The sequence below is a fragment of the Procambarus clarkii genome, chromosome 9 (genome assembly GCF_040958095.1).
Source record: "Procambarus clarkii isolate CNS0578487 chromosome 9, FALCON_Pclarkii_2.0, whole genome shotgun sequence".
Lineage (NCBI taxonomy): Eukaryota > Metazoa > Arthropoda > Malacostraca > Decapoda > Cambaridae > Procambarus > Procambarus clarkii.
The window spans coordinates 30,031,022-30,050,970 of record NC_091158.1 but is presented as its reverse complement, the minus strand read 5'-3'; the positions used below and the strand labels follow the sequence as shown (position 1 = coordinate 30,050,970).

At 42.1% G+C, this 19,949-nt stretch overlaps 1 protein-coding gene across 1 annotated transcript in view; it reads right to left on the bottom strand.

The window, feature by feature from the left end:
* Positions 1-19,949, bottom strand: part of LOC123766273 (UDP-glycosyltransferase UGT5) — a 47,413-nt gene that overhangs the window by 9,003 nt on the left and 18,461 nt on the right. The window contains exons 5-6 of the mRNA XM_045755344.2: positions 12,511-12,733; positions 10,559-10,778 (exon numbers count right to left, since the gene is read on the bottom strand). Of these exons, the coding sequence (XP_045611300.1) occupies positions 10,559-10,778; positions 12,511-12,733 (443 nt within the window). The remainder of the gene's footprint in view (positions 1-10,558; positions 10,779-12,510; positions 12,734-19,949) is intronic.

Genomic DNA, 19,949 nt, shown 5'->3' with positions numbered 1-19,949 from the left:
TCTACAGGAAAGACTGCTACCAAAATATACTAATATATATATATATATATATATATATATATATATATATATATATATATATATATATATATATATATATATATATATATATATATATATATATATATATATATATAACATATACAACAACATCTCTTTCCAGGCGATTAACAATGCATAAGCAACAGGGCTCCATTAAGAAACATATAATCTCTTTCCACAACCAGCCGTGGCTCCTAGCGGTGACCAGATGGGATATTAGTAGTGACCAGGTGAGCTTCTAGCAATGACCAGGTGAGCTAACAGTGACCTGATTGGCTACTAGCAGTGACTAGGACGGCTACTAGCAGTAAACAGGTGGGCTACTAGCAGTTACCTGGTGGGCTTTTAGCAGTGCAACCCGCTCTCACACAAGACAGTACATATATGACTTAATGATTAAAGTCAATATGTTTAATAAGAATTAGTACATATGTGGTATATTCCAAGTTACATTTTTTCCAAGGCCCAAACTCTTCCTCGCGTACCAATTTACGTCTCAAAGTACCCGTCCATCGCCGTAGAAAGCAGAATAGTCGTGATTGGTTCAATTATAATGAAAATTGTAGTTTTCAGGTCCCACATGGGTTGTGAAAATTACCTACTGTTGTCCATGCTCTTAGAATATTACAGATCAGCTACATCCTATTGGAGGTTCGAAGTTTTGTTTTGAGAAATATTAGTTGTTCTTAGTAAATTATAATAAGCACTATAAATTATTACATAAAATAATAGTGCTTCACCAATCAACATTATATACACTAGTCTGTGCTTTAAAAGTCTTTAAAGAATGTATTGTTGGAACGTCAACAGAAAACGATGTTACATTGGAATGTTTATGGGATAAACTACTGCAAACAGAATTGTATAGTATCTCCTACCTACTGTAGGATGGGTATAGGGTCCACTACCACCTGTTAGGTGGGTAAGGGGTCCATACCACTTGTAGGATAGGTCTGGGCCCAATAACTACCCATAGGATAGGTATGGGGTCCACTACCGCCTACTGGATGGGTATATGGTCCACTATTACACACAGGATGTGTATGGCGTCCACTACCGCCTGCAGGATGGGTATGGGGTCCACTATTCCACACAGGATGAATATAGGGTCCACTACCACCAACAAGATGGGTATGGGGTCCACTAGCACCCACAAGATGCGTATGGGGTTCACTACCACACACAGGATGGGTATCAGGTCCACTACCACCCACAGGATGGGTAGAATGTATTGTTGGAACGTCCTCTACCACCCACAAGATGGGTATGGGGTCCACTAGCACCCACAAGATGGGTATGGGGTGCACTACCACACACAGGAAGGTTATCCGGTCCAATACCACCCACAGGATGGGTATGGGGTCCACTACCACCAACAGGATGAATATAGGGTCCAGTACCACCAACAAGATGGGTATGGGGTCCACTAGCACCCACAAGATGGGTATGGGGTCCACTACCACACACAGGACGGGTATCAGGTCCACTACCACCCACAGGATGGGTAGAATGAATTGTTGGAACGTCCTCTACCACCCACAAGACGGCAATGGGGTTCACTACTACACACAGAATGGGTATAGGGTCCACTACCAACCACAGGATGGGTATGGGGTCCACTACCACCAACAAGATGAGTATGGGGTCCACTACCACCGACAAGATGGATATGGGTTCCACTACCATCCACAAGATAGTTATGGGGTCCACTACCCCCCACAAGATAGGTATGGGGTCCACTGCCACCCACAAGATGGGTATGGGGTCCACTACCACCGACATTATGGGTGTGGGGTCCATTACCACCCACAAGATGGATATGGGGTCCACTTCCACCCTCAAGATAGGTATGGGGTCCACTACCACCCACAAGATGGGTATGGGGTCCACTACCACCCACAAGATGGGTATGGGGTCCACTACCACCGACATGATGGGTATGGGATCCACTACCACCGACATGATGGGTATGGGGTCCACTACCACCGACATGATGGGTATGGGGTCCACTACCACCGACATAATGGGTATGGGGTCCACTACCACCGACATAATGGATATGGGGTCCACTACCACCGACATAATGGGTATGGGGTCCACTACCACCGACATGATGGGTATGGGGTCCACTACCACCGACATAATGGGTATGGGGTCCACTAACACCCACAAGATGGGTAACAAATTTATCAATTTATGAAACAGATTGAAAATTTTAAGCTCCAAGTTTATACATATTGTGAAATTGAGAGTCAGTGTAGTAACATAAATTGGTAAATCATAAATAATGTAAGTTAAGAATCTGATGAATGTGTGTGTTTGTGGGGGGAGGGGGGGGGCGATACCCTTGGTAAGCGAGAGTGGCGGTAACCTTAGACGTTCTGCGGTTAACGTGGGGGGTGGGAGGGTCAAACCCACCCTCCAACATCTGGGCATAATACCACCTTACTCAACAACACTCTCCCAGCCTCCAGCTGATGCTTGTTGATGTCTCATCTAACCTCACTTATGTCACACATTAAATTAACCAACAGTTCCTGTGATATTTAAACTCCTCATCACAGTGGCGTCTCACTAATATAAACTGTATTGGATTTTGTCCCGAAATAGCTATATGCTAACTAGAAGTATATGTATGCATGTATGTATGTATGTATGTATGTATGTATGTATGTATGTATGTATGTATGTATGTATGTATGTATGTATGTATGTATGTATGTATGTATATCGATAAGATGCAAGCTGATATGGCTCTAGCATGTCGTCAACAAGAACTCACCTTGAAAACTACACACCACACTCAGCGCCAACAAGCTACCGCCAGTCTTCCCGCAAGTTTCAATGTCTCCCATGCAAGTAAGTTAATGCCACCATTCGCTGAGACAGAGATAGACGTGTTTTTTACCACTTTTGAGACCCTAACTAAAAAACTTAGCTGGCCTGAAGATCAATGGTCTACCCTTCTCAGAGTGCATCTCACAGGTAGAGCTGCGGCTACTCTCAGTACCTTAGCGTCAGAGAATGACTACCAGACCCTGAAGCAAGCAGTTTTAGACGCCTACCATCTCTCCACCGAAAGCTACAGACGAAAATTCCGTGATTATCTAAAGGCAAGTACCACCACCTTTTTAGAATTTGCCAATACAAAGAAAAGATATTTCATGAAATGGCTGGAAGCAGCACATGTCTCTACATTTGCAGAACTCGTCAACCTCATGCTAGTTGAGGAATTTTAGACGTGCTCCCTCTTCCATCCGTTTATATTTAGCAGACAAAGAAGAAACCGACTACATCAGATGTGCGAAGTCGGCTGACACTTACAGCCTCATCCACCGGCTAACACCAGAACCACCTCCCAGTAAGAAGTCTTGGTATAGTTATGACAAAGTGAGTACAGATCAAGCGAGCTCTCAATTGTATTGTAAGTATTGCAAGCTCTATGGACATACCATAGATAAATGTGGAAAAGCTCAATACAAAAGCTATAGTGAAACTCCTAAACCCAAATCGACTCCTCCAAAGTCCGGTAAGCCTGTGATGAATGTTGGTGTTCCAGTTAATGATCTTTCTCTCTTCAGCAAACACCTGTATCTTGGAACTGTCTCTGTCAACAGTACAGATTCGGAGGGACGTTTCAAATTGAAGATCGTGAGGGACACAACGGCTCTTCAGTCAATAATATTGAAATCGACTGTGCCTAACATCACCTACACCGGGGAAACCGTCCTTATCACTGACCTCACTGCTACCACTCCGTATCCACTCGCCAGAGTCCACCTGGATTGTCCTTTCGTGACCGGTGAAGTCCAAGTCGCCATCAGGGAAAAGCCTTTTCCCATGTCTGGAGTGCAACTTCTCCTGGGCAATGACTTGGCCGAGGATCTGCAACCTTACAACCTGATCATCATGGACAAACCCCAGGTATGTGACTCTGTAGTGGACAACCCCATCCTAAAATATGTTCCAGCAGAGATTTAAGAAAGTGATGAAGTTTCTCCTCCGGTTTTGGTGACCACCCGTGCACAAGCTGCACGCCCGCAACCAGCTGACTCTACTGCAACCGCTATCCCTCAAGCCCATCAGAACCTACCACCGAATCTTACTATGTTGGAGTTCCGTAAGTTACAGAGGGAGGATCCTTCATTAACACCATTATTCTTCCAGGCTGAGACTCAACCTGAGGGTATCCCTGGGTTCTTCTTAGAGAATCAGTTGCTCTACCGCAGGTACAGACCCAGCAAGCTGACGGAGGATGACGATTGGGTAATTGTCGAATAAACTAGTGGTTCCCACCAGCCTACGGCCCGATATTCTACACCTGGCCCACGGAGCACTTTCTCACTATGGTTTTAACAAAACCTACCACGGAATCAGACAAGACTACTACTGGCCAGGTATGGTAAAGACGTTAAAAGTTACGTGCGACAGTGTCATATATGTCAGACGGCAGGGAAACCTAACATCCCGATTCCCAAGGCTCCCTTAATTCCCATCCTGGTGCCTGCGGAACCTTTCCACACTCATGTGTTGTGGACTGTGTTGGTCCTTTACCCCGGACCAGTTCTGCCAACGCTTATATACTAACCATCCTGTGTCCAACCACCAGATTTCCCATAGTAGTTCCAGTAAAGAACATTACGGCTGCTACGGTGGTAAAACAACTATTGAAGATCTTTACCCAATACGGATTTCCAAGGGAGATTCAAATTGACTGTGGCACCAACTTCACCAGTGATCTCTTCAAAAAGACACAGGAGGAGTTCAACATCACACAGGTATTGTCCAGCCCCTATCATCCTGCTTCACAGGGTTCTCTTGAACGTAGTCACCAAACGATTAAATCACACCTAAAGAAATTTTGCAATGAAACCATGAAAGACTGGGATAAACAACTTGACATCATCATGTGCATTTTCAGAAGTCTCCCAAATGAGCCTCTAGGAGTGAGATGCTCTACGGACGTAAGTGTCGTACTCCTCTCAAAGCTTTCAAAGACTCTCTATGTAATGCTACCTTCAGTGACCCTTAGAATGTGCCCCAGTTTCTTCAAAACATAAAGCACATTCTAGAGAGAGTACGTAAATTTGCTAATGACAATCTATTGAAAGCTCAAGAGAGGATGAAGACTCATTTTGATCAACGCAGCAAAGTCAGGAAATTTAAACCAGGAGACTTCGTGTTGGCATATTTTCCTATCCCAGGTTCTCCATTGCAAAATAAGTTTTCAGGACCCTACCGCATCAAGGAGTGCAGAAACAACCACAACTACGTTCTTGAGACTCCAGATAGGTGGCGGAAGACCCAGTTGTGCCACATCAATCTACTCAAGGAGTATAAAGGTATTCCTCCCACTCTGCTAATATCACTCTCCACTTTCAAAGGTCCATACCTCCACAGTGAGACCTTCCCTGCTTCTCCTCCTGAAAGCTCTGACTCTGAGTCAGTGCCTTCCAACTCGGAAATCCTTAATGATCTTCCTACCTATTTACAGGACAGTAATAGTGCTCCTCTCATGAAAGTTCTTCATGAACATCAGAAGTTGTTCAACGATGATCCCCAGGAGTGTAATGTGGTTCAGCACGACATCCAGCTGCTTCCTGCTACCCGGCCGATTCGTCAACCCTTCTACCGTATCACCCCGTACAAAAAAGGAAGTTATGCGTGCTGAACTACAATACCTCCTGGATCATGGGCTGGCCACCCCTTGTGAGTCCCTTTGGGCCTCACCCTGCATCTTGGTGCCGAAACCGCACGGTAATGTTCGCCTTTGTACCGATCATAGGAAACTGAATCTTGTGACCGTCAAGGATGCTTATCCTTTATCACGTATAGATGATTTCCTTGACGCCTTAGGTAATGCCAAATATTTATCCCAAATTGATTTGTTAAAAGGCTATTACCAAATAAGCCTGACAAAGAGAGCTAAAGAAATATCTGCCTTCACCACTCCTTTTGGCCAATACAGATATGAACGCCTTCCTTTTAGACTGTGTAACGCCCCGGTCACCTTCCAGAGAGCTGTCAACCGCGTCATCTACGGCCTAGATCACACCTACGCCTACTTGGACGACACCGTTGTGGCAACCAACATCTGGAGCGAACATCTGCTCCAGCTGCAACGACTGTTCTCCAAGCTCCTGACAGCCTTCCTTACCATCAACTTGGGCAAGTCCACATTTGCCAAAGGTAAAGTACGTTATCTGGGTCATGTGAGAGGGAGTGGTAGAATAGCTCCTTTAACAATTCACACTCAAGCCATTTAGCATTACCCACAACCTACGACCAAGAAGCAGCTCCTGCGCTTCCTTGGACTTGCATCTTACTATCGTAGGTTTGTGAAGAATTTTAGTACGGTAGCGACACCATTGATTAATCTGACCAGCCCCAAGCAACGGTAACATTGGACCATTCAACAGACCGTTGCCTTTAAACAACTTAAATCTCTGCTATGTTCTGATCCCATTCTCGCCTCACCAGATATCACGAAGCCCTTCATCATCAATGTCGACGCCAGTGGTACCGGCATCGGGGGCGTCCTGATGCAACAACGAGGCGAGGAGGTTCTTCCTGTCAGCTACTACAGTTACAAATTGAAGCCTCACCAGAAGCACTACAGCACTATCGAAAAGGAACTCCTCTCCATCGTCCTGAATCTGCAACATTTCGAACCTTACCTACAGGGGAATCGGTCTATTACCATCTACTTGGACCACAATCCCCTGCGGTTCCTACAACAGGCCCAATTCAGCAATCAACGTCTTCTACGCTGGGCTCTGTACTTGCAGAATTTTAATCTGGAGATCTTTTACATCAAAGGTTCTCACAACATCATAGCCGACGCCCTCTCCAAAGTCTACGAGGTAGAGACAGCTACTCCTACCTCTACAACAGCCACTGAAGTAACTTGACCCGTAAGAGCAGGCTTCGGCAGAGAGCTGTTACGATAATCTCCTTCAAGAGAGATTTGGCCTGCTCTTTCCTATCGTCATGTTACTTTAGTACATCTACAACATCTAGATACTACAAGCAAGTGTAGAACATATTTAGTCAAATACATTTTGCCAGGCGCATACGTATATCACACTCGCTCTCCACCTTCCCCATCCATCGTCGCCGATCACCAAACTACCATTTCCAGCCAGCCCGCTTCTGACTGGTGAATCGACGTCTGCACCATTGCACCTCTGCACCTCAGTGCCATCTACCTAGCCGATGTCTGGGCCTGCACTAGCCGTTGGAGTTAAAATATCCTGTGCTCTCAAGATAAAATAACCATCTGATATACGCTGTTTATTAGTGGATGTTCTCAGCCAGCGCTTTATTCTCAGCACCTGTTAATTTCATTTTTGTCTTTATCCATTTTAGAGTAACGTCACCACTATTTTATTTTATGTAATTTTTTTACTTTTTAATCTTGTTAGTTTGCACTGTACATAGCCAGGAATTGTCTTATTCATAATTTGTTTTCAATTTAATTAAAGTTTCATTCTTCATACTATTTATTTTGCTTGTTTTGCTTTATTTTGCCACAGGACACAATAGCTACGCAGTCATCTTTTTTTTTAAATTTGATAGGCATTGACACCAGCCATTGGGAGGACTGCCGAACACCTACACTTCTTTTTTCCATCACACAGTAAACAGATGGGCTACTTGCAGTGACTAGGTGGGTTACTAGCAGTGACCAGGTGGGCTACTAGCAGTGACTAGGAGGCCTACTAGCAGTAAACATTTGGGCTATTAGCAGTGGTCAGGTGGGTTACTAGCAGTGACCAGATGGACTACTAGCAGTGACCAGGAGGTCTACTATTTGTGATATAATAGTGTTTCTAGTAGTGAACATATTTGTTACTAGTAGGTTCATGATAGGCTTCCAGTAGTGAAATAGTTATCTATTACCTGCAACAAGAGGAGCTACTAGCTGTTGAATACGACACTACCAGCAGTGAAATGTAAGCTTCTAGCAGTGATAGTAGGAGATACTAGCAAAATCATTGAAGGTGAACAGCAACTACAAGATGGGGAAGAGAAATCAGAACAAATGGTACTTGTTTAGTTATTAGCTGCTAGTAACATGTTGAACTGACATAGTAACAAGATTGACTGAGACAGAAACAAGATGAACTGAGACAGTAACAAGATGGACTGAGACAGTAACAAGATGGACTGAGACAGTAACAAGATGGACTGAGACAGTAACAAGATGGACTGAGACAGTAACAAGATGGACTGAGACAGTAACAAGATGGACTGAGACAGTAACAAGATGGACTGATGCAGTAACAAGATGGACTGAGACAGTAACAAGATGGACTGAGACAGTAACAAGATGGACTGTGACAGTAACAAGATGGACTGAGACAGTAACAAGATGGACTGAGACAGTAACAAGATGGACTGTGACAGTAACAAGATGGACTGTGACAGTAACAAGATGGACTGATGCAGTAACAAGATGGACTGAGACAGTAACAAGATGGACTGAGACAGTAACAAGATGGACTGAGACAGTAACAAGATGGACTGAGACAGTAACAAGATGGACAGAGACAGTATCAAGATGGACTGAGACAGTAACAAGATGGACTGATGCAGTAACAAGATGGACTGAGACAGAAACAAGATGGACTGAGACAGTAACAAGATGGACTGAGACAGTAACAAGATGGACTGTGACAGTAACAAGATGGACTGTGACAGTAACAAGATGGACTGAGACAGTAACAAGATGGACTGAGACAGTAACAAGATGGACTGAGACAGTAACAAGATGGACTGAGACAGTAACAAGATGGACTGAGACAGTAACAAGATGGACTGAGACAGTAACAAGATGGACTGATGCAGTAACAAGATGGACTGAGACAGAAACAAGATGGACTGAGACAGTAACAAGGTGGACTGAGACAGTAACAAGATGGACTGAGACAGTAACAAGATGGACTGAGACAGTAACAAGATGGACTGAGACAGAAACAAGATGGACTGAGACAGTAACAAGATGGACTGAGAGAGTAACAAGATGGACTGAGACAGTAACAAGATGGACTGAGACAGTAACAAGATGGACTGAGACAGTAACAAGATGGACTGATGCAGTAACAAGATGGACTGAGACAGTAACAAGATGGACTGTGACAGTAACAAGATGGACTGAGACAGTAACAAGATGGACTGAGACAGTAACAAGATGGACTGAGACAGTAACAAGATGGACTGTGACAGTAACAAGATGGACTGATGCAGTAACAAGATGGACTGATACAGTAACAAGATGGACTGTGGCAGTAACAAGATGGACTGTGGCAGTAACAAGATGGACTGTGACAGTAACAAGATGGACTGAGACAGTAACAAGATGGACTGAGACAGTAACAAGATGGACTGATGCAGTAACAAGATGGACTGATGCAGTAACAAGATGGACTGAGACAGTGACAAGATGGACTGTGACAGTAACAAGATGGACTGTGACAGTCACAAGATGGACTGAGACAGTAACAAGATGGACTGAGACAGTAACAAGATGGACTGAGACAGTAACAAGATGGACTGAGACAGTAACAAGATGGACTGTGACAGTAACAAGATGGACTAAGACAATAACAAGATGGACTGATGCAGTAACAATGTTTAGTTGTGTAATATGTACTACCATTGTGGGTTGGTTGTGTAATATAAACCACCATTGTTGGTTGGGTGTGTAATATGTTCTACCATTGTGGGTTGGTTGAGTAATATGAACTACCATTGTGGGTTGGTTGTGTATGATTGACTTTCATTCCCAGCAAACACAAAACGTTTTCCTAACATTTGTAATTGGTCACAAAACGGTGACAATGTAACTTTTTATATAAATTCACTTTCTTGACGTTTAAAATACGTGTATTGCAGTCAACGAAATCATACACATTTTAGCAAACATACAAATGATGTTCTTATCAAGTTTAATTCATATATTTTAAATTAAGTACAATAATGTAGTGTATGTGTGAGTGTGTTTATGTGTCTGCGTTTGTGTGTGTGTTTGTTTACGTTTGTGTGTATTCACCTTGTTGTATTCACCTAGTTGTGCTTGCGGGGTTAAGCATTGCTCATTCGGCCCGCCTCTCAACTGTCAATCAACTGTTACTAACTTTTTTTTCACACACACACGCTCCTAGGATGCAGCTCCGTAACAGCTGTTTAACTCCCAGGTACACAGGTATTTACTGCTAGGTAACAGGGGCATTCAGGGTGAAAGAAACTTTGCCCATTTGTTTCTGCCTAGTCTGGGAATCGAACCCGGGCCACAGAATTACGTATCTTGCGCGGTGTCCACTCAGTTGCCAGATCCCCGAGTGTGTGTGTTTGTGCTTGAATGTATTTATTTGCATGTGGATTTTCGGTGTGGCAGAATTATTATTCCACTTCAGTATTTTTAGTAGCATCATTTAGAGCAGGATTCGGGATGAAATGAATTCTGTTATTTAAAATGAAACACAGTGGTTACTAAGTGTAGTTGAGCACTCACTTGGGATTGGTGATAACCTCTTTAATGGTAGTGACGAGGAGGTCGACAGTCAGCTCCTCCCACTCCAAGGCAAGACCAAACCCGTTGTCGACGATCATTTTGGCGTTCCTGGGCTGGTCAGCGAAGATTGGGAGGGCGAGGAGGGGCGTGCTGTGGCATATAGCCTCCTGAGTGCCCAGCAGACCTCCATGAGTGATGAACAGCTTCACTCTCGGATCCGCTGACATCGACAGAAACACCAACGACTCTTTAGTGGCTCAGAAGGTTCCACCAATTATTGTTTTATTTATTGTTTTAAATATTTATATATATACTTTTTATTTACTTGCATCATAAAGTTGCCCCCAAAGCTTACATGACTTGGAGGCAATTTTATAAAGTGTCACCAGGCCTCAAACTTTGTATGGACAACGTTGACTCAGAAAGCTGTGGCAACTTATGTACAGTTGCACCCATTTATGTATCCCCCTCAGTTCAAACATTGCCACGGCTTTCAAAAACATTTCAGTAAATTTCAGGCAACTTAAAATTGTTTGTTGGATGTGGATTTAGTACAGGCAGGTGGGGCACTAGGACAGCTGGGTGTCGAGTTAGTACTGGTTGGTGTGGAATGGAGGGAAGAAAACGCACTCCTCAGCACCTGTTGCATCCTAGTCCTTGTTGGAGGCGATAATTAGTAATCCAAGAAAATTAGTTATGTTGTTAAGAGTTGCTTGGTTTAATAGAATAACCTATATTTTAATTGGGTTAAGAAAATGGGGAGGGAGGGAGGGAATTATCAGGGGGAAAGCACCAAGCCATTAATCGCCAAGCCATTACGATTATATAGCATTGGGAAGGGGTCAAGATAAGAATTTGGCATGGGTAAGGGGAAAGGAATGATGCCCAACCACTTGAATGGCTGGGGAATGACAGCCGACCAGTATCGAGACCATCGCTCTGTCATCGAGTCCAAATGGGATGTTATGCATTGTAGATATATATGTTTATTTAGTATTTGCGAAAAACACATTACTCAACTCACATGCATAATAACTTCATCACCTTGATGCACATTTTCCTCAAAAAATTCCAGAAGTAAATTTTGACCTTCCTTAGAAATTAATTCTTTATTATCCTAATGAATTGGAAATATGTGCAAAATAATAGCAAACAAAAAGATGTGTTTTCAGTCCAGCGAGCCTTGCCTACCAGAACAAGTCGGACGGTTGAGTCGTGAAGACCAACATTTATCGATGGTCTGAGATGAAGTTTTTGACTGATGGTTGGGGATTAGTTTATTGGAGATGTAATAATCTTTTGCGTAAAACTACTGCATTGTTTGAGTGCCAGATGATAGATAATGGATAAATGCAACAATAATTATATACATATATATTATATATATGTCGTACCTAATAGCCAGAACGCACTTCTCAGCCTACTATGCAAGGCCCCATTTGCCTAATAAGCCAAGTTTTCATGAATTAATAGCTTTTCGACTACCTAACCTACCTAACGTAACCTAACCTAACTTTTTCGGCTACCTAACCTAACCTAACCTATAAAGATAGGTTAGGTTAGGTTAGGTAGGGTTGGTTAGGTTCGGTCATATATCTACGTTAATTTTAACTCCAATAAAAAAAAATTGACCTCATACATAATGAAATGGGTAGCTTTATCATTTCATAAGAAAAATATTTAAGAAAATATATTAATTCATGAAAACTTGGTTTATTAGGCAAATTGGGCCTTGCATAGTAGGCTGAGAAGTGCGTTCTGGCTATTAGGTACGACATATATATATATATATATATATATATATATATATATATATATATATATATATATATATATATATATATATATATATATATATATATATATATATATATATTTATTTATTGCTATAGTACCTGGTGGTATTATATGTTTAAGTGTTTATAGACAACAATCTGAGTGCCATCACTAACCTAGAATATCCTGCTGCGGCATCCACTCCTTCATTAGTACATTGGCTGACACTCCTTCCAGAGCTGAATCATACTTCCAGATTACCCGATACTCAAGCCTCCTGAAGGTGTCGATTAGAATACGGCGGTACTGGTCGGGCATGGTAACACCCTTTGAGGTGGTGCCCATGCTGATGTAGACGGCGCCTCCTGGGCCAGCACCTACAAGCCACGACTCCAGGTCCTGTCGTCGGGATTCGTGTTAGGAATGTATTACCTCAAGGTTTCTCTACACTTCACTCAAAACAACTAACACTGTCCAGCCGTTTACTCCTCTGCTACAAAGCCTATAAATTTGTATATATATATATATATATATATATATATATATATATATATATATATATATATATACAAGCCAGAATGCACTTCTCGGCCTACTATGCCAGGCCCGATTTGCCTAATAAGAACCCATGGCGACCCCATCTACTTGCTTATACATGTGCCCATCCGGGCTCAAGAAGGGTGCCTCTTTAGTACAAGCTTGGAGTAGTTTCCTTAGAATATTTTCTGATATGTCAAGAGGAGTACAGGCCGGATCACGATACACTCTGTCGGCTATCATCCCGATTGTCTCGTCCACAGGTATGTTGGTAAACAGTGATTCTACGTCCAACGAGGCTCTTATCTCTGTGGCCCGTGTGCCCCGCAGTAAGTCAACAAATTCCTTTGGAGTTCCTTTGGAACAAATTCCAACAAACTCAAAAGGAATTTGTTGACTTACTGCGGGGCACACGGGCCACAGGGATAAGAGCCTCGTTGGACGTAGAATCACTGTTTACCAACGTACCTGCGGACGAGACAATAGGGATGATAGCCGACAGAGTGTATCGTGATCCGGCCTGTACTCCTCTTGACATACCAGAAAATATTCTAAGGAAACTACTCCAAGCTTGTACTAAAGAGGCACCTTTCTTGAGCCCGGATGGGCACATGTATAAGCAAGTAGATGGGGTCGCCATGGGTTCTCCCCTAGGTGTCCTGTTTGCAAACTTCTACATGGGTACCATCGAGCAAAAAGTCTTAGTCGACATGATCTTGAAACCGGCCATATACTGCAGGTATGTTGACGACATTTTTACACAGGTACCTGATGTCAGACATCTGCAGGAGTTGAAGGAGGCATTTGAGCAGAGTTCCGTGCTGCGTTTCACTTACGAGATGGAAAAGGATGGGAAGCTGCCCTTTCTAGATGTAACAGTGATGGAAAAGAGCGGAGGTTTCCACACTGCAGTCTACACTAAGGAAACGAACATAGGAATGTGCCTAAATGCCAACAGCGACTGCCCAGACAGGTACAAGAGGAGTGTTGTTAACGCTTATGTCGACCGTGCTCTCAGCCACAGCTCAGAATGGAAGCAAGTCGACGAAGAACTCTGTAGGGTAAGGCAGGTCCTAGTCAACAACGGCTTCTCCAATGGTTTCGTCGAAGACATCATAAGAAGGAAAGTGAAACGCCATGCAACCTCTGAAGAGACAACCAACACAACACCTATACCCCCTATTAGACTATTTTACAGAAACTTCTTTTCCACAGCTCATAAAACGGAGGAAAGGGTCCTGAAAGATATTGTTAATAGAAACGTTATCCCTACAGACAAAAATCAGAGGATACAACTGACGATTTACTATAAAACCAGAAAAACGGCCAGCCTACTCATGAGAAACTCTCCAGACACAAAACAGAACGCTTTAAAAGAGACTAACGTCGTCTATGCCTTCAAATGCCCTCTTGGGGACTGTAAGCTCCAAAAAAAAACAGTATATAGGCAAGACAACAACATCTCTTTCTTGGCGTTTAACGATGCATAAGCAACAGGGCTCCATTAAGGAACATATAATCTCTTCCCACAACCAAACCATCGCCAGAGAAATCCTAGTAAACAACACAGAAATCATCGATAGATACAACGATAGCAGGCGGCTTGACGTTTGCGAGGCATTACACATCAAGAAGTCAACACCAGCAATCAACAGCCAATTAATGCACAACTATATTCTACCCACCTCAAGACTCCGCTCCAATATAGAAGCATCAAGAAATATGGACCATTAGGCTTTCTACAATCACTTCTATTCAATACCCATTGTTTCATGTTCTGGCTTGTGTTGATGAAATTAATACCTTATTAAATACCACCTCACCCCATCCACCTCACTCAAATGTAGATATAAACAAAATCGGAGATGTTCTATTCTATTCAGTAAGTTCTATTCAGTTGTGTATATGTTAACTAAAGTCTTTGAAAATGTAATAAGTTTTACGAAACGCGCTCAAGTGTCGCGTCAGACTAGAAATAAAAATGAATTTTGGAGAATTGATTTTTGAATTACCTCCAACAGTGAAAAGAAATGTACGAAAGATTGAGAAAATTCGTGTTAGAATTATTAATCTTACTTTTTCTGTCATATTTAATAATACATGTCTACAGGAAAGACTGCTACCAAAATATACTAATATATATATATATATATATATATATATATATATATATATATATATATATATATATATATATATATATATGCGAACAAGCCTGAATGGTCCCCAGGACTATATGCGAATGAAAACTCACACCCCAGAAGTGACTCGAACCCATACTCCCAGAAGCAACGCAACTGGTAACTACAGGGCGCCTTAATCCACTTGACCATCACGGCCGTCAAAAGGAAGTGATAGCCGAGGCTATTTGAGCCACTTCCCCGACGGCAACTCGGATGGTAATCTTGGGCATAGCATTTCACCAAATCACCTCATTCTTTGGGGCACACGTGAGGAACACAAATGCGAACAAGCCTGAATGGTCCCCAGGACTATATGCGAATGAAAACTCACACCCCAGAAGTGACTCGAACCCATACTCCCAGAAGCAACGCAACTGGTAACTACAGGGCACCTTAATCCGCTTGACCATCACGGCCGTCAAAAGGAAGTGATAGCCGAGGCTATTTGAGCCACTTCCCCGACGGCAACTCGGATGGTAATCTTGGGCATAGCATTTCACCAAATCACCTCATTCTTTGGGGCACACGTGAGGAACACAAATGCGAACAAGCCTGAATGGTCCCCAGGACTATATGCGAATGAAAACTCACACCCCAGAAGTGACTCGAACCCATACTCCCAGAAGCAACGCAACTGGTAACTACAGGGCGCCTTAATCCGCTTGACCATCACGGCCGTCAAAAGGAAGTGATAGCCGAGGCTATTTGAGCCACTTCCCCGACGGCAACTCGGATGGTAATCTTGGGCATAGCATTTCACCAAATCACCTCATTCTTTGGGGCACACGTGAGGAACACAAATGCGAACAAGCCTGAACAATTGGCTCAAATAGCCTCGGCTATCACTTCCTTTTGACGGCCGTGATGGTCAAGCGGATTAAGGCGCCCTGTAGTTACCAGTTGCGTTGCTTCTGGGAGTATGGGTTCGAGTCACTTCTGGGGTGTGAGTTTTCATTCGCATATAGTCCTGGGGACCATTCAGGCTTGTTCGCATTTGTGTTCCTCACGTGTGCCCCAAAGAATGAGGTGATTTGGTGAAATGCTATGCCCAAGATTACCATCCGAGTTGCCGTCGGGGAAGTGGCTCAAATAGCCTCGGCTATCACTTCCTTTTGACGGCCGTGATGGTCAAGCGGATTAAGGCGCCCTGTAGTTACCAGTTGCGTTGCTTCTGGGAGTATGGGTTCGAGTCACTTCTGGGGTGTGAGTTTTCATTCGCATATAGTCCTGGGGACCATTCAGGCTTGTTCGCATTTGTGTTCCTCACGTGTGCCCCAAAGAATGAGGTGATTTGGTGAAATGCTATGCCCAAGATTACCATCCGAGTTGCACGCGGGGAAGTGGCTCAAATAGCCTCGGCTATCACTTCCTTTTGACGGCCGTGATGGTCAAGCGGATTAAGGCGCCCTGTAGTTACCAGTTGCGTTGCTTCTGGGAGTATGGGTTCGAGTCACTTCTGGGGTGTGAGTTTTCATTCGCATATAGTCCTGGGGACCATTCAGGCTTGTTCGCATTTGTGTTCCTCACGTGTGCCCCAAAGAATGAGGTGATTTGGTGAAATGCTATGCCCAAGATTTCCATCCGAGTTGCCGTCGGGGAAGTGGCTCAAATAGCCTCGGCTATCACTTCCTTTTGACGGCCGTGATGGTCAAGCGGATTAAGGCGCCCTGTAGTTACCAGTTGCGTTGCTTCTGGGAGTATGGGTTCGAGTCACTTCTGGGGTGTGAGTTTTCATTCATATATATATATATATATATATATATATATATATATATACAGGTACGCCTTAACCCGCTCCACCACCTGCTCAGACCCTTAAAAGAGATGGTAATTTCGGAGTATTTAAATACCCCAAAGATCAACACCTCCCAAGAGCACTAGAGCAAGTGAGGGGTCATTTATACGTTTATTTCATCAAGTCCCTGTTAATATGGGAAGACACAGTTTCTATGCTTAAGGCACAACTCTCCTGAACACGAGAGTGAAGTATACAACTTTAGAACACTTTCCCACCAGGAGACTCGAACCCTAGCCAGCACAGAAGCCTTCCAGCAACTGGCATAACAGGTACGCCTTAACCCGCTCCACCACCTGCTCAGACCCTTAAAAGAGATGGTAATTTCGGAGTATTTAAATACCCCAAAGATCAACACCTCCCAAGAGCACTAGAGCAAGTGAGGGGTCATTTATACGTTTATTTCATCAAGTCCCTGTTAATATGGGAAGACACAGTGTCTATGCTTAAGGCACAACTCTCCTAAACACGAGAGTGAAGTATACAACTTTAGAACACTTTCCCACCAGGAGACTCGAACCCTAGCCAGCACAGATGCCTTCCAGCAACTGGCATAACAGGTACGCCTTAACCCGCTCCACCACCTGCTCAGACCCTTAAAAGAGATGGTAATTTCGGAGTATTTAAATACCCCAAAGATCAACACCTCCCAAGAGCACTAGAGCAAGTGAGGGGTCATTTATACGTTTATTTCATCAAGTCCCTGTTAATATGGGAAGACACAGTGTCTATGCTAAAGGCACAACTCTCCTAAACACGAGAGTGAAGTATACAACTTTAGAACACTTTCCCACCGAGTCTCCTGGTGGGAAAGTGTTCTAAAGTTGTATACTTCACTCTCGTGTTTACGAGAGTTGTGCCATATATATATATATATATATATATATATATATATATATATATATATATATATATATATATATAGGCCCATATATATATATATATATTTTTTTTTTTTACTACCTAGAAGGGGTAGGTATATATATATATATATATATATATATATATATATATATATATATATATATATATATATATATATTATCATGAGATAATATATATCGATGATAATATATAATGATGCTTCCAATATAGAAGCATCAAGAAATATGGACCAATAGGCTTTCTACAAACACTTCTATTCAATACCCATTGTTTGTGTTCTGTCTTGTGTTGATACTTTTAATACCCTATTAATATCCCCTCTTGTTCTGTCTTGTGTTAATGCCACATCACCCCTCCCACCTCACTCAAATGTAGATATAAAATCGGAGATACGTAAGTTCTATTCAGTTGTGTATTTGTGAACTAAAGTCTTTGAAAATGTAATAAGTTTTACGAAACGCGCCCGTGTCGCGTCAGACTAGAAATAAAAATGAATTTTGGAGAATTAATTTTTGATTTACCTCCAACAGTGAAGCGTAATGTACGAAAGATTGAGAAAATTCGTGTTAGAATTATTAATCTTACTTTTTCGGTCATATTAAATAATATATGTCTACAGGAAAGACTGCTACCAAAATATACTAATATATATATATATATATATATATATATATATATATATATATATATATATATATATATATATATATATATATATATATATATACCTACCATATATAACGATATATATATATATATATATATATATATATATATATATATCGTACCTAGTAGCCGGAACTCACTTCTCAGCCTACTATGCAAGGCCCGATTTGCCTATTAAGCCAAGTTTTCATGAATTAATTGTTTTTCGACTACCTAACCTACCTAACCTAACCTAACTTTTTCGGCTACCTAACCTAACCTATAAAGATAGGTTAGGTTAGGTTAGGTTAGGTTAGGTTAGGTAGGGTTGGTTAGGTTCGGTCATATATCTACGTCAATTTTAACTCCAATAAAAAAAATTGACCTCATACATAATGAAATGGGTAGCTTTATCATTTCATAAGAAAAAAATTAGAGGAAATATATTAATTCAGGAAAACTTGGCTTATTAGGCAAATCGGGCCTTGCATAGTAGGCTGAGAAGTGCGTTCTGGCTATTAGGTACGACATTATATATATATATATATATATATATATATATATATATATATATATATATATATATATATATCGTTATATATGGTAGGTATATATATATATATATATATATATATATATATATATATATATATATATATGTCGTACCTAGTAGCCAGAATGCACTTCTCGGCCTACTATGCAAGGCCCAATTTGCCTAATAGGCCGAGTGATTTTCTTTATTTTCAATGAATTGTTTCCAATTAGTTTATTTGAATAAGTATTATTATATTAAATGACTCTTGGGCGACTCCTGGGCCTGATGCATCACGGCACCCCATGTGTTCCAGGACTCGTGAATGAATATTTATTAATGCATGTCATCCATGAGAAGAATACACATACATAGCTTGTGTTCACTCTCTCACCTTCCATATGTTCAATGATATGTGCCTTAATGAACTTGGGGATTATAAGACACCCAGAGTTAGTGCACCATCCAGGTGCCTGCGGAACCTTTCCATAGACTCATCATAGACTGTGTTGGTCCTTTACCCCGGACCAGTTCTGGCAACGCATATATAATAACTATCATGTGTCCTACCACGAGCTTCCCCATAGCAGTTTCAGTAAAGAACATTACGGCTGCTACTGTGGTGAAACAACTATTGAAGATCTTCACCCAGTATGGATTTCCAAGAGAGGTTCAAAGTGACTGTGGCACCAACTTCACCAGTGATCTCTTCAAGAAGACACTGGAAGAGTTCAACATCACACAGGTATTGTCCAGCCCCTATCATCCTGCTTCACAGGGTTCTCTTGAACGTAGTCATTAGACTATTAAATCACTCCTAAAGAAATTTTGCAATGAAACCTTGAAGGACTGGGTAATCAACTTGACCTCATTATGTGCATTTTCAGAAGTCTCCCCAATGAATCTCTAGGAGTATCTCCTTATGAGATGCTCTACGGACGTAAGTGCCGTACTCCTCTCAAAGCTTTTAAAGACTCTCTACGTAAGGCCACCTTCAGTGACCCTCAGAATGTGCCCCAGTTTCTTCAAAACTTACAA